Here is a 16775-nt window from a genome sequence, read left to right on the forward strand (position 1 = left end):
ATGAAATACAAATGGTATAGAGGGAAATAGTCCTATAATTCCTATGATAACTACAACCTAAAACATCTTACCTGGGAATATTGAAGACTCATGTTAAAAGGAACCACCAGCTTTCATATGTTCTCATGTTCTGGCAAGGAACTGAAGCGTTAGCTTTCTTACATAGCACATATTGCACTTTTACTTTCTTCTCCAACACTTTGTTTTTGCATTATTTAAACCAAATTGAACATGTTTCATTATTTACATGAGGCTAAATTGATTTTATTGATGTATTATATTAAGTTAGAATAAGTGTTCATTCAGTATTGTTGTAATTGTTATTATTATAAATAAGTAAAAATCGGCTTTTTTGGTCCTCCAATAATCGGTATCGGCGTTGAAAAATCATAATTGGTCGACCTCTAGTCTGTTACTTGAACTCTGAATAATTTATTTGAGCTGCAATTTCTGAGGCTGATAACTCTCTTTAAAATGACGTTGGAAGAAATGGCAGCAGTTTTACAGGAGCCCAACCAATTGTGCTATTATCTGTTTGTTTTCTTCGCTGCGACTATCTTACGGCAAAAAAGAGCTTCTGGATATCAGGACAGCGATCACTCACCTCGGATTAGACAAAGAGCTTCTGGATATCAGGACAGCGATCGCTCACCTCGGATTAGACAAAGAGCTTCTGGATATCAGGACAGCGATCACTTGGATTAGACTAAGATTTTTTCTACAACAAGGAGGACGCACAGGACATTCTCCGAACACCCCACAGGGCCGACATCCCCGTTATTTGCAAGAGGAAGTGACGCAAGTACAGAGGACAAAGAGCCGGATGCCTTGTCAGGACACGGAGAAGGCGACTGGGAAAGCTGCCGTTACCGTCAATACTACTCGCCAAAGTGCACATTGGACAATAAATTAGACGAGGTACGATCACGAATGTCCTACCAACGGGACATCAACTGTAATATCCTATGTTTCACGAAATCGTGTCTGAATGAAGACATGGATATTCAGCTAGCGGGATATACGCTGCACCGGCAAGATAGAACAGCACACTCCGGTAAGATGGGGGGGTCTGTGCATATTTGTAAACAACAGCTGGTGCACAAAATCTAAGGAAGTCTCTAGATTTTGCTTGCCTGAATTAGAGTATATTGTGATAAATTGCAAGCCACACTACTTGCCTAGATAGTTTTCAGCTATACTTTTCGTGGCTGTTTATTTACCACCACAGACAGATGCTGGCACTAAGACCGCACTCAGTCAGCTGTATAAGCAAACAGGAAACCACTCACCCAGAGGCGGCGCTCCTAGTGGCCGGAAACTTTAATGCAGGGAAACTTAAATCAGTTCTACCAAATTTCTATCAACATGTTAAACGTGCAACCACAGTTTAAAAAAATCCAGATCTACTGTGCTCCACACACAGAGACGCGTACAAAGTTCTCCCTCACCTTCCATTTGGTTAATCCGACCACAACTCTAGCCTCCTGATTCCTGCTTACAAGCAAAAATTAAAGCAGGAAGCACCTGCTGTGGTCAGATGAGGCAGATGCTAAACTACAGGACTGGTTTGCTATCACTGGAATGTTCCGGGATTCTTCTGATGGCATTGAGGAGTGCCCCACATCAGTCACTGGCTTTATCAATGAGGATGTCGTCCCCACAGTGACTGTATGTACATATCCCAACCAGAAGCCATGGATTACAGGCAACATTCGCACTGAGCTAAAGGGTAGAGCTGCCGCTTTCAAGGTGTGGGACTCTAACCCGGAAGCTCACAAGAAATCCTGCTATGCCCTGGAAGCATCAAACAGGCAAAGCGTCAATACAGGGCTAAGATTGAATCATACTACACCGGCTCCGACGCTCGTCTTATGTGGCAGGGCTTGCAAACTATTACAGACTACCAAGGGAAGCACAGCTGCGAGCTGCCCAGTGACACGAGCCTACTAAACGAGCTAAATCACTTCTATGCTCGCTTCGAGGCAAGCAACACTGAAGCATGCATGAGAGCATCAGCTGTTCCGGACGACTGTGTGATCATGCACTCCGTAGTGAGTAAGACCTTTAAACAGGTCAACATACACAAGGCTGCGGGGCCAGACGAATTACCAGGACATGTGCTGACCAACTGGCAGGTATCTTCACTGACATTTTCAACATGATTTAAGTCTGTAATACCAACATGTTTCAAGCAGACCACCATAGTCCCTGTGCCCATGAACACAAAGGCAACCTGCCTAAATGACTACAGACCCGTAGCACTCACGTCTGTAGCCATGAAGTGCTTTGAAAGGTTGGTAATGGCTCACATCAACACCATTATCCCAGAAGCCCTAGACCCACTCCAATTTGCTTGGTGTCCACATCAACAACAAACTAGTTGTCCAAACACACCAAGATAGTCGTGAAGAGGGTACGACAAAGCCTATTCCCCCTCAGGAAACTAAAAAGATTTTGCATGGGTCCTGAGATCCTCAAAAGGTTCTACAGCTGCAACATCGAGAGCATCCTGCCTGACTGGTTGCATCACTGCCTGGTACAGCAATTGCTCGGCCTCTGACCGCAAGGCACTACAGAGGGTGGCGCGTACGGCCCAGTACATCACTGGGGCTAAGCTGTCTGCCATCCAGGACCTCTACACCTGGCGGTGTCAGAGGAAGGCCCTAAAAATGGTCAGAGACCCCAGCCACCCCAGTCATAGACTGTTCTCTCTTCTACCGCATGGCAAGTGGTACCGGGGTGCCAAGTCTAGGACAAAAAGACTTCTCAACAGTTTTAACCCCAAGACTCCTGAACAGGTAATCAAATGGCTACCTGGAGTATTTGCATTGAAAGTCATGCGTCCTCTGATACACAAGCCAACCAAGCCACACTGCTTCTTAAGACAGCGCCATCCAACCCGGAAGCCAGCCGCACCAATGTGTTGGAGGAAACACTGTGCACCTGGCAACCTTGGTTAGCGTGCACTGCGCCCGGCCCGCCACAGGAGTCGCTGGTACGCGATGAGACAAGGATTTCCCTACCGGCTAAACCCTCCCTAACCCGGACGACACTAGGCCAATTGTGCGTCGCTCCACGGACCTCCCGGTCGCAGCCGGTTACGACAGAGCATGGGCGCAAACCCAGAGTCTCTAGTGGCACAGCTGGTGCTGCAGTACACCACCCTTAACCACTGCACCACCCGGGAGGCCTTGCATAGTCACTTTAACTATACATTCATGTACATACTACCTCAATTGGGCCGACCAACCAGTGCTCCCACACTTTGGCTAACCGGGCTATCTGCATTGTGTCCCGCCACCCGCCAACCCCTCTTTTACGCTACTGCTACTCTCTGTTCATCATATGCATAGTCATTTTAACCATATCTACATGTACATATTACCTCAATCAGCCTGACTAACCGGTGTCTGTATGTAGCCTCGCTACTTTCATAGCCTCGCTACAGAATATAGCCTGTCTTTTTACTGTTGTTTTATTTCTTTACTTACCTATTGTTCACCTAATACCTTTTTTGCACTATTGGTTAGAGCCTGTAAGTAAGCATTTCACTGTAAGGTCTACACCTGTTGTATTTGACGCACGTGACAAACTTTGATTTGATTCTAATGAAGTTATCCTCTGCAGCAGAGGCAACTCTGTCCTCGAGAGCCCATTTCATCATAGCGCTTGATGGTTTTTGCGACTGCACTTGGAAGAAACTTTCAAAGTTCTTGCTTTTCCGCAATGATTGACCTTCATCTCTTAAAGTAATGATGAACTGTTTCTCTTTGCTTATTCAAGCTGTTCTTGCCATAATATGAACTTGGTCTTTTACCAAATAGGGCTATCTTCTGTATACCAACCCTACCTTGTCATAACACAACTGATTGGCCCAAATACATTGAGAAGTAAGAAATTCCACAAATTAAATTAACAAAGCACACCTGTTAATTGAAACGGAATCCAGTTTGACCACAGCCTGTTGTTTCCAATGGGAGCAAATGAATCATAGTAGGCAGAAGCACTAGCTAGCGAGAGCCTATTGGTTCGTTCTAACATGCATTTGTGTATTTCCATTAGGGAACGCCTGCTCTGTGAAGTGTGTGCAGTAACTCTATTCGCCCTTGCACACCTTCTGAAAACTTAAAAAAAAACTTTGGCAAAGTCTACTAAACTTTGTCCACTCCAAACCTGTGAGATTATAGGGTCCCGTAGGAAACACCTATCAACACATTAGTTCCTACCCTGTCACAATAACTCCTCCCTAGCATTTTCATTCATTATCATGTCAAACAACACTGTATTAAAAGCGCCCACTATTATATTCTAACTATATAATTAGAATAGACATTCTATTCCCATTATTCCAACAGTTAACCCAAGTGTTTTGCTCTAAATTACAAGTCAAATTGCAACATTTGGTTAAAAATAAGGCCCAGATTACTTGCCCATATCGTGAAGCCTTGCATAGCAGTGTGGAAATTATCTCAAATGCAGAAATTGATGAAAATGATGACTACTTTTTGGGGTTGAATTGTTTTATACTGTTCAATCAGAATGGAGAAAGACCCATTGAATCACTTAGAATGTATGTGTTGCCACTCTAGGGTCACACACTACTCATAAAGCAAATGTAGTATTTTTATTATTAAAAAAACAACATAAAATACTGTCAATGTTTTTTTATTTTTTATACTGTGATATGGCCAAAATACTATATCGCCCAGCCGTAGTGTGTGTGGATGGGTGGGTGCCGTTATGATGCTGTGTGTGTGTGGGTGGGTACTGTTATGATGCTGTGTTTGGCATTACTCAGCTCTGACAGATTGACTCACGTACTGCAGTGGCTTAGATTAGAAGACATTAAGAGTGGGGCTTTGGATGGGCTTGGCTGTTTTGTAGGAATCCAGGGAGGGGTAAATTCCATTTAGAATCAGTCAATTTAGGAAGAGAATTAAAGTTTCTGCTTGCCTGCAGCCTTAGCATGATGCCCTCAGAAGTGGGTCAAATAGGTTGGCATCTCTCATTGGCAACTTGACATCGCCAGTGAGAAAGATCAGTGACCCCCTTCATACATGCTATGGATAGGTTTTAGAGGATTTATGTGGGCTGTGGGCACATCTGTAGCCAAGGTAATGCAGCTGTGTCCGGATGGCTGAAGTAATCAAATGTCACCCGTTGCACTCTGGTATCAATGCTGGTATTTATGGACCTGTTACCTATCACGTGCGTGTAGCCTGTTCGTGTTTATAAACGTGTGGAGAGAATGTTGGTACAGTGTGTAAAAAAGACAAAGCATTCTGAGCCTACTTAGTGTAGTCTGTAAATTATGTGCATGTTTCTGCCGGACTGTGTGCATGTCTGTCTGCCTTTCTAAATGTGTGTTTGTTTGGAGGTTGCTATGTATTAGTCTCTGAATAGCCGGTAGCTCTTTGGTATTTTACGGGGGGTTTACGTGATGACCTGTAAAGACTTGGTCAGCAGCACACTGGTCTGATGTAAACTGGACTGATCCGTCATCTGTCCGTCTGGGGAATAGGCTGACACTGAGGTGAGCCAGCTGAGCCTTCTTCCTGAAATAGCCCAGCAAGAGTGGGAGGAGACAGGTCAGCAGAGGTGTGTTGTGGCGTTTGTCCTTGTGTACAGTCAGTCAGTGGTATTAGTTCTGCCTTAAGACGCCTACTACACCTGTAGCCTATCTATTCCATTCTAAATACAGTGCATTCGGAAAGTATTCAGACCCCTTGGCTTTTTCCACATTTTGTTATGTTACAGCCTTATTCTTATATAGATTTATGAGGGGGGGGGGGCGATTTAATCTACACACAATACCCCATAATGACAAATCAAAAACAGGTTTTTAGAAATGTTTGCCAATGTATTAAAAATAAATTCAATTGATTGAACACGATTTGGAAAGGCACACTGCACACCTGTCTATATCAGGCCCCACAGTTGACGGTGCATGTCAGAGCAAGATCCAAGCCATGAGGTTGAAGGAATTGTCTGTAAAGCTCCGAGACAGGATTGTGTCGAGGCACAGATCTGGGGAAGGGTACCAAAACATTTCTGCAGCATTGAAGGTCCCCATCATTATTAAATAGAAATTTGGATCCACAGAGAGACTTCCTAGAACTGGCTGCCCTTCTCAGGGGAGAAGGGCCTTGGTCAGGGAGGTGAGTTTCTCTGTGGAGATGGTTGTCTTTCTGGAAGGTTCTTCCATCTCTGCAGCACTCCACCAATCAGGCCTTTATGGTAGTGGCCAGATGGAAGACACTCCTCAGTAAAAGTCACATCACACCCTGCTTGGAGTTTGCCAAAAGGCACCTAAAGGACTCAGACCATGAAAAACAAGGTTCTCTGGTCTGATGAAACCAAGATTGAACTCTTCGGCCTGAATGCCAAGCGTCACATCTGGAGGAAACCTGGCACCATCCCTACAGTGAAGCATGGTGGTGGCAGCATCATGCTGTGGGGATGTTTTTTAGTGACAGGGACTGGGAGACTCGTCAGAATTGAGGGAAAGATGAACGAGCAAAGTACAGAGATTCTTGATGAAAACCTGCTCCACCCCAGTCAGAGCGTTCTGAAGGTTCACCTTCCAACAGGACAACAACCCTTAGCAAACAGCCAAGACAACGCAGGAGTGGCTTTGGGACACGTCCTTGAGTGGCCTATCCAGAGCCTGGACTTGAACCCGATTGAACATCTCTGGAGAGACCTGAAGATAGCTGTGCAGCGACGCTCCCCATCCAATCTGACAGAGATGGAGAGGATCTGCAGAGAAGAATGGGAGAAACTCCTCTAATACAGGTGTGCCAAGATTGTAGTTTCATTCCCAAGAAGACTCTAGGCTGTAATCAATGCCAAAGGTGATTCTACAAAGTACTGAGTGAAGGGTCTGAATACTTATGAGAATGTAATATTTTTAAGTTTTTTAAATTTTTATTTGTATCAATTTGGCAACATTTTGTGTGTAGATTGAGGAGTGGGGGGGGGGCTTTAAAAAAATATTTTTTATATTTTTTAATATAAGAATAAGGCTGTAACATTAAACAAAAGTCAAGGGGCCTGAATACTTTCCGAATGCACTTAAAATATAGGCCTTACACATTCCTAGAAGTAGCTTTACAAATCCAGGATGTTTTGGAGGTAAACTCAATTCTGCCTACAGTGCTAGCTTGCTTGTTTACGAGCTACAGCCTTTGTCCATGTGTCCTTCATAGCCCCAGGATGGTCTCTGGGTTCACTACAGTAGTTCCTCCCTTCTGTCTGAAGTCACTCAGCACCTACATATTATCCCCACTCCAGTTACTCCTCTGTTCTGCTCTGCCCAGCGTGCCAGTACCCCTGGCCTCATGTTAGTATGAAACTAACCTTGCCCACCTCCTGCCCCCTATGAGCACTCCAGCACCACAATGTGCCCACCACCATACTCCAAGACATTCTGTCTGAGTCGTGCTGACATTCCACCACAACCCGACCTCTGTCGTTCCTCATGCAGCCGTGAGAAACTAGCATGGTGACAATAACCCCAGCTGAACAGCAGACCTGTCAGACCCTCAGTGTCACTGTAGACCAGGGATATTCAACTCTTACCCTACGAGGTCCGGAGCCTGCAGGTTTTCTGTTTAACCTGATAATTAATTAAACCTGGTGTCCCAGGTCTAACCAGTCCCTGATTTAGAGGGGAACAATAAAAAATGCAGTGGAACTGGCTTCTAGGTCCAGAGATGCATTTGAGGGCTGTAGACAGATGTTTTTGACTTATTTGTACCTCCATACCATAGTTTGATAGGACATCCACAACTACTTCAGCATGTCAGTCAGTCACAGCTCCATAGGGTAGAATGTCATCCTGATCCTGTCTAGCTCTGCTGGCTGGAGGCTTCTAATCCATTTTGGGGTCTCATGAGGATATTTCCCTCAAAAACGAGTCCATTGTTGTGCCCCTCCCTTAAAGTCTTGCAAGTCTCTTCAAAGTTCAGGCCAAAGTCACCATGTCTGCAGTGCTGGCAAGGAATGTTATTTGCCAGTAGGTCTGACATTATTGGCAAGACGTGTCATTTGGGGCTGTGACTGACGTCTGTGTGCATTCTATGGAGACTGTGGAGATGAAAAGGACAACTTCCCTGAGCTCTGTGCTCCTATTGGGTTCCTGGTCTGTCAGCAGGTCGCTGTGTCTTTGTCTCTCTGGAACACACGACAGGAACACTCAGGGCATTAAACAATCTACCTCACTAATGGCCACATGCCACGCTACTGCTCTTCAGCAAGTCCACTAACATCGCTCTCTCTCTCTCTCTCTCTCTCTCTCTCTCTCTCTCTCTCTCTCTGACATTCTTGTGCCCCTCCCTAAAGTCTTGCAAGTGTCTGCAAAGTCTAGGCCAAAGTCAGCATGTCTGCTGGCAATAGGCTACTGTTGGCATGGATATTGACCAATGTTCAGGTCAGAGATGATTGGTCAAGAGACAAAGCCAGAGCAGTGTCAGTGTTTTGCTTCATTAGTGTTGTATAATGTACCTGACAGTCCCTTTGTGCCCTGTGCCGTCAACCTGTGTTTATCTGTGTTTTAGTTCCTGTTTTTTTTTCTCCATTTCCCCCTTTTCTTCCCTGTAGTTTTCCAGGATGCTGGATTAGAGATATTACTGTGGGGATTGCTACTACTGCCTGTGATCTGAGGACAACCAGCCAGTGTCTATCCCCTCCTCTGCTACTGGGCCAGACACACGAGTGCGCACACACACACACACCCTACAGGTTAACAAACCATGCAACTTTATGCACAACGACTGCTTTTAACAATTTCCACAGAAAATGTTACAAAAACTAATTTAGTGGAAGAGCTTTGGTAATAGAATTACAGTCAAATCTTATTCAGGTTTTTGTGACCAAAAACTCTGTTAAATATCTGCTGAATGAAGATTGAAATGTCTGCTGAAGACTGGGGAGTCAGCTATGTCGTGGCACCGTAGCTTAGAAAACATATATTTTGGTTATTGAACTACAGTAAGTGAAGTGGATTTACACCTTGTAACAGAATTATGGTAATGGGATTACATCATGGGTCCCTGGTCTGTACTACACACAGAAATGCATAATTATGTTTGTCATTCTCCTCATGTTTCACAAGTTTGGTCATCACAGTGCAGCAGAGTACAATACAGCACAGTGGAGTACATGACAGTACATTACAATGTACTGTACCACTGCATTGTATTAGACTACTCTATTGTGCTCTACTCACTGTACTGCACTGTGCTATCCAAACTTGTGAAACATACGTCTATGATAGGTTCGGATTTGGTCCGGTCCGTCTGTGGACGTTAACATCAAGGCCAGGGTGGACTGACCAACTTTCAACTACTTTTCAACGTCCATGGACATCAGGTGTCGGTCGGTGCACAGTGGGTGAGGCTGATGCTCACAGTAAATGGAAAGAGAGGGGACTCGTGGTTAGGTGTCTAAGAGCTGGGAGAGGTGACATTTAACTGGAGAGAGACAGACAGGGAGGGGAGGGGTTGCTGAACATAACAGTATGGAAGAGGGAGGACCGTAGAAGGTGACCCAACTGTGGTTTGTGACTATTATGATTTCCCATTGTATCCAATTCAGTTGCAGTAATTCCCTTTAATATTTTTTGGGGTAAGAGTTTGAATTCATCATTCATAAACATAATTGATATAGTAATTTGAACTCATTACTAGGTCTACCATTACTTGATACTTCATTTCACAAAAATATAGACTCTTAGCTTTCATTTGACACCCAATTTGGTATGCTCCAATGAACTTCACGTGTTGGTGCTCATGGGTCCTTTTCCATGGAAATGCCCCTACCTGTCCTGTTGTGACTGGCAATACTGTGAATGAGGAGTTGGTATGTTCTCCCTTCTTGAAACAGATTAGCCTAGGCTACCACGAAGGGAAGGATTAGTGTCCGCCCTGCAGCTCAGGAAACACAATCACTCCCTGTTCTCTCACTATTCACTGACTCTTTCTGCTGTACAGGGCCCTGCTCCCAGTCAGCATGTTTTGCCTAGCTAGTAGTTATAGGCAATGTTGGCAGTTTATCTTCAGAGGAATCTGGAAGACAACAAACACTGTTTTATGTTGCCCTTGAGACTACCTTTACCTTAACTGACACCATTATTTGCACCAGACTGCTGTTTGTTCTATAATCAACATTCTGTGGCTCTCAATGTTATTTGTAATAATGCAATCCATTTGTTACTGTGTTTACCAGTGTTTTTGTGACATATTTGACTGTCTTTGCAAATGTCAAATGGCTGTATGTGGTGCTAGACTGTATGTGGGCACTGGGTCTGCATTATTTGACCACCAGTCTCACCCTCTCAGCTGTTGGTCTGAATTAGAAAATGCAGCTTGTTGAGTGAGGTGGTTAAACGGCTTCTGTAATACAGAGCGAACAGCGGAGTTCAGCTCTGCCTTCATCCCTCCTCTCTCTGTTTCTCTGCTTCTTTCTTTTTTTTCTCTCCCCTCCCCCAATCCCCTTCCATCCCTCTTTGTTTGCTTGCTCTCTTCCCTCAATGGGTACCACCCAACAACCTGCTTGTGATTGGTGGAAGTGGGCTGAGTGGGCGGATCTGTTTTTGTGCTTGTGAGTTTTTTACCAGTCCGAGCGAGCACAGGCTGTCAGTGTCAGAAGGGTTTCAGTGGGCAGCAGGCGAGACTTTCAGTCAGGCTGTGTCTCACTCAGACCACACTCTGCAGAGCAGACCTTCATTTTCAACCTCAGGACACAAAGGACTTTCTGTTTCTACACCACTCTGCCTACTTTCTAAGGCCAGGAGGAAAAACGGGATTTAAGATTGACCAACTCTGAGCCGATATTTCTCTTTCTCTCTCTCTTCCTCCTTCCAGTCACTCTTTGTTTTCATCTTGCAGAATCCCTCCTGCACAGAGGAGAGATCAGGAAAGGAGGGATCAAAATAAACATCAACAGAGAGAGTCTGCGTGGGTGGTTGTCCGACAGCCCTGCTGCACGGTGTCCCTGAGGAGGGAGGCTAATGTGCGTGGCATCACTGTGCTCCGGATCAGGGTCAGTGGAGAATGAGTCCGGCCGTGGAGGCTCAGACCATGCAGGCCAAGCAGCAGCAAACGCAGCATCCGCTACAACACTATCTGGAGAAAGGAGTCCCGCTTGAGCCCTTCATGCACCAGGTGGGGGGCCACTGCTGCGTGCTGCGTTTTGGAGAGCAGACCATCTGCAAGCCCCTCATCCCCCAAGAGCACCAGTTCTACAAGAGCCTACCCAGCGCCATGAGGAAGTTCACCCCCCAGTACCGAGGTAAGACTGTACCCCCTAACCTCTACCACACCTCCACGGCCATCTACTGTGTGTGACTGGGCTGTCTCTTTTGACCATATCCCATTCCCCCTCTCGCTATTTCCTGATTGGTGTGGAATGCGATGGGAAAATAGGTTAGCTCATTATTGTAGGTGCATGCATTTTTTTTCTCTGCACTTTTCCTTGTCCACGGTCCATGTTAGTGCATGGTATTATGATATAGGGTGTTTTTTAGGGAGTCGAACGGTGTCCCTTCACAGATGGATCAGGTGGGTTCTGTCAATTCTCTAAGGGCCAGGTTAGGACTTTGCAGCCAGCCAGGATGCTGTGCGGTAGGCGGTGCTGTTGGATCTGGCCACAGGAGGGCGATGTAGCAGTGGAGCACCACCAGGGTGTGCTGTCCTGTATGTAGAAGCATTGGAGGTAAGTCAGACAGGTAGGAGTTGTGTTTCTCTACCCAGAGAGCATACAGAGCAGGTAGAATGCAGTATAGTACACATGAAGACCGTGTGTGTGTGTGTGTGTGTGTGTGTGTGTGTGTGTGTGTGTGTGTGCGCGCACACGCAGAGAAATGCTTTCTAACATTTTCAGAAATAATTCAGCAAGGAGCGGGTTAAATCTATCATACGATGACATCAGTATCTAAGGCTTGAGGTTCAGAAGGCAGGGTCCTAACGTCCACCATATATTGTTAACTCTCACTGTTCACCACCAGTGCTGCGTCTCCCCTCCACTGTTTAGCCCTTTAACAGTGGGTTATCTAACACTACGGGTCACTGCAGCTGTTTGTCTTTACTACCTGACAGACAAGTGAACCTGTGTGTGTAAACCGGGGGGTTTCTACCTCCTTTTTAACATTCTAAAACAAGGCTGTGGCTTGATACTCGGTTGCTTTGGATCTCATATACTCACACCACAAAATGTGTTCTGATCCTATAGGAGCCAATGAATCCTAGACTTTATCTCACTTTTTCATCTTCAACTGTTTTTCCCTTTGCGCTACTGTACCCTTCCATGTCAATTTGCAGCGGTTGTGTTCTATGCATCCCACCCCAGAGGGGAATCATCCCCACAGAGAGAGGTTAGGGTGGTTTTGGATGGGGCAGGGTGGGGGATGTCTCATGAGGGAGGGGGGTTAGAATGTTGTACATACGGGATGGGCAGAATGACGTCAGAGTGACTGAGGGATTGAAATAGGCTTTGAGTTCATCCGTCTGGTTCATCTACAGAGACTATGTATGCTGCTGTGCTGTTCTCTCACTGTACAACTTGTTGTAAGGCAATATGCATAGGTTTACATGATTTGTGGTTTTTGGTACTCTGGTGTTGGTGACAGTGTGTTTAAGATGTTTGATTTTATTTACTGTGTAATAATATTACTACTATAATGGTTGGAGAAACCATCTCAAATCACTTCAAATAAATCTGATTTTTAACTGCATCTGCTTGAGCCTTGTGTGGTTTCTGTTTTGGAGTGACTTTCCTTTTCTGCATGAGTGATAGTATAATATTGTGTGTGTTTACACAACAACATACTGTACACATATATACACACAAGATTTCCATAATGTCACAGCCTCTATCTGTTGTCTCCATGCCCCATATCGCCCTCTGCCTCTCTGTGTCTATGTGGAGTTGGGAGATCTGTATCTCTGTTTTGTTATAAAGTTGTTTGTCCAGGTCCTTTGATCAGGTTGAGAGAAGCCAGGGCAGACGGCTCTGTAAGTAAAAAAAGAATGCTGGACAGCAAAAATAGTTGGGGGTAAGACTCCAAATACTTCCCAGTTTCTTGTTTGCTGCTGAGAAATGAAAATAGTGTTTCATCAAGAGACGGTCAAAAGAACCATTGCTGTTTCTATGAGGTTGATATCTTACGGGTTTGTCTTCTTTCTTTCCTCTCTCTCTCTCTCTCGCTCTCTCAGGTGTGGTATCTGTGGGTTTTGAAGAGGATGAGGAGGGCAACCTGTGTCTCATAGCGTACCCCCTGCACAGTGACTCTGGGGTTGGGCACCTGGAGAATATAGATCTGACGGTCAACAGTGAGCCATACAGCAAGATGCTGCACTGGGGCAACAAGCAGCTGTCTGCCCGGAGTCTGCTGGACTCACACGAAGACAAGGACATGAGGTGAGACGAGACAGATTGAAACTCTGTTACGGAGACTTACTATGACACTGATGAAGAGACATGCAGGGCACCAGAGTTGGTGATTGTTATGGTGAACACACGCAATCACTGACACATAACTGACAGACTCACACTAACACAGAAAGCACTCTGAAATACAAGCAGGCAGGACCCATCTGATGTGAATAGATGGTGTGGCCAGGCTGGGGTTAGTTAGAGCCAGATGGTTATGGAACAGAGCCCTGATCGCCAGGCCAGGAGGGGCAGAGCACAAGGGGAAGGGTAAAGGGTAGGGAAGCGACAGGACAGTCAAAGTTGATGCTATCTGACCGAGCATACACTTATAATATGCCGATCTTTGTCATGTACCTTCCATATAACATTACCTGACACCTATGTTGAGACACATTGTATCAAAGGTTCTAGAACGTAAACTTAATGGTACAATAGGGAGACTCCCTCCCTGCTCTCCACCCCGCCTGACTCTCCTCTCTTCCCCAGTCATAAGCATGAGGAGGAGGAGCTGGAGTGGCTGCAGCAAGAGGAGGTGCCTCTAGAAGGCAGCAACGCCATCCAACACAACCCCTGGAGACTCCAACTCCAACAGAAACACCTGCAGAGGATGAAGGAGAACGCCAAGCACCGCAACCAGTACAGTATCCTCTCATTACCATAACTACTCTAAACATCAGGCCATCCAGCACCTGCCTGCAGGGGTTTTCCATGTACTGTACCTGATCTTATTACTGTGTGCTACTGCCTATTTCTTCACTCTGCAGAATCTTGTGCCCAATGTAGCCTCACAATCTTACATATAATGTACTTGTGACATATTTGTGTTTAAGTGAAGTAGATTGATGTGAGGAAAGGCTAAAGTTGGATTTGTGTCGGGTCCATCTGAATTAGTGTCCGCTGAGAGGGAGTCAGGTCTTCCTACTACATTAGTGGAGAGTTGTCTCCAACCAGGTCCATTAGAACATGTGATTCTCCTATGGCCAAAGGCTCCTTGACTCAGGACCCCTTCCCAGAATTCATCCTGCTGGAGAACCTGACGTGGCGACACACGGTTCCATGTGTGCTGGACCTGAAAATGGGAACGCGGCAGCACGGTGACAACGTGTCCGAGGAGAAGAAGGTCATGCAAATCCGCAAGTGCCAGCAAAGCACCTCAGCCTCCATCGGAGTACGCCTCTGTGGCATGCAGGTGGGCACAAACTTGTGTGTTATTGATGGGGATGGGGCAGAATTGTAGAGCCTGACATGATCTATTGGGGAGTTTTAGTTCAGCAGAAAAATGTATTTCTGAACCCTTCCATCTCCTACCTCTCTCTCAGGTATACCAGTCAGACTCGGGTCAGCTCATGTTCATGGATAAATACATTGGGCGTAAACTGACCCTGTCGGGCTTTAAGGAAGCCTTGTTCCAGTTCTTCCATGACGGGCGGCGTCTGCGGCGTGAGCTGCTCTCCCCGGTGTTGCGGAGGCTCAGGGAGATGCAGGCAGCCCTGGAGAGCTGTGAGTCCTATCGCTTCTATTCCTCCTCCCTACTGATCATCTATGACGGCGAGCCGCCCTGCACACACACACACAGGGCCCCCGAGGATGGTTTGTCTGAGGAGGAAGTGGAAGAGGATGAAGAGGCAGGTGCGTTTGGGTTTACCCGCAGTAGTAGTGGTAGCGCTGGTGGTGGGTGCCTGGCAGCCCGATCTGATACAGGCCCTGACCCGGCGGTGGACGTGAGGATGATTGACTTTGCACACACCACCTGCCCCGACTTTGTGGAGGACAGTGTGGTGCACGAGGGCCAGGACAGTGGCTACATCTTTGGTTTGCAGAACCTCATCGCCATCATCTCCAAGCTGGAGGACCACAGCACAGACTAAAACAGTCTCTCTTTTGGACTCCTGGATAAAGCATCACACTGGACTACAGAGGCTGGCCTTAGGGGCATGCTGAACATTGCTGTAGCCTGTTTTCCACAAGGTTCTTGTTTCTGTTCTTGGTGCTTCTTTTGGGTGTTTTTGTTTGTGTCCCTGGGGGATAAAAAGGGCCCTGATAGTTCATGTTTAAAGAGACATTTGCGATCTTCAGTTAACTCAGTGAGTTGTCACCCTTATCTGCTTACTCTTTTACAAACTTGATTATTTTACCCAGTGAAAGGAAGTCCATGACCGCAAGCACGGATTCCAACGGTTCCTGCTGCCTTATATACACACAAACACATGCACTGATGTTGCACTGGTGTGCTACTGATGGGGCAGATTTGAGAAAGCAAAAGAGAGAAACTGCTGTACCTGTGTGAAATGAAAGTTGCTAAGGGAAAACATCTTCCATTTTTCTACTGTACCAGTTTATTTTGCCATCCCGTTCCCTTTGGATTCAAAGAAGAGACTGCGGTGTATTCAGATTGTCATCTAATAGCTTACAGAGGCCTTTTACAGGTAACTGCCCAAATCAAGGAAGCACCAACATAGTGTCTTTATGGGCCACCACGAGCCAGAACAGTTTCAATGCGCCTTGGCATAGATTCTACTTTATTGCGACACCATTCTTCCACAATAAGTTCCATAATTTGTTGTTTTATTTATGGTGGTGTAAAACGCTGTCTCGTGCTGCTCCGTTAATCTCCTATAAGTGTTCAGTTGGGTTGAAATCTGGTGACTGAGACACACCCACAAAATAAAAAAATTATACTAAAATACACACACCCTATAAACCCCCTGTGCTCCTTTGCGACCCCTCTTTCAAAGTCACTGAGATCTCTTCTAGCCATAGTAGCCAAACTAGTGGGCAACTGGGCATTTTCATACAGGACCCTAAGCATGATGGGATGTTAATTGCTTAATTAACTCAGGAAGCACACCTGTGTGGAAGCACCTGCTTTCAATATACTTCGTATCCCTCATTTACTCAAGTGTTTCCTTTATTTAGTCAGGTACCTGTAGATCTATTTATTTGACATGTTTCTTAAACTAAAACATGTAAAAAAGAAAGTGAATGGAGATACAAAGACTACATTCCATGTTATTAATCTGATTATTAATTAATATTGTTGTTTTATGTTCAGATATCTCCTATCTTGTATCTGTCTTGTCCACATTTTGTTGGAGAAATAAAACAATTTTTGGTTGTGGCAAATGCTCTGCCCTCTATTTCTATCCCTTTGTGTGCTAATACTGTGTTATACAGTGATGCCGGGCTTCATCTCACTAAATCCAGACAACAACCAGCAATGGGTTGAGTGCCTAAGGGGTGTAACGATAAGTGACATTTTCAAAATTTTACAGAAGAGTAAAACAACTTGTATTGCTAGTGTTTCTACAGTAAAACCGCCATCTTGCTGGAATCCATAGTTG

General features: G+C 45.5%; 1 protein-coding gene across 2 annotated transcripts in view; it reads left to right on the plus strand.

Annotated features, from left to right (window-relative positions):
- The window catches only part of LOC112219483 (inositol hexakisphosphate kinase 2), a 36249-nt gene extending 19692 nt beyond the window's left edge, over nt 1-16557 (plus strand). The window contains exons 2-6 of one of the 2 annotated variants that reach the window (XM_024380776.2): nt 10890-11292; nt 13215-13419; nt 13921-14075; nt 14448-14623; nt 14754-16557. In XM_024380776.2, the coding sequence (XP_024236544.1) occupies nt 11055-11292; nt 13215-13419; nt 13921-14075; nt 14448-14623; nt 14754-15302 (1323 nt within the window). In that variant the 5' untranslated portion in view covers nt 10890-11054 and the 3' untranslated portion in view covers nt 15303-16557. Of the gene's footprint in view, nt 1-10514; nt 11293-13214; nt 13420-13920; nt 14076-14447; nt 14624-14753 lie in introns of those variants that run through there. The other variant, XM_042295278.1, reaches the window with a different exon arrangement.
- Nucleotides 16558-16775: the final 218 nt, after the last annotated feature.

The sequence above is a fragment of the Oncorhynchus tshawytscha genome, linkage group LG02 (genome assembly GCF_018296145.1).
Source record: "Oncorhynchus tshawytscha isolate Ot180627B linkage group LG02, Otsh_v2.0, whole genome shotgun sequence".
NCBI lineage: Eukaryota > Metazoa > Chordata > Actinopteri > Salmoniformes > Salmonidae > Oncorhynchus > Oncorhynchus tshawytscha.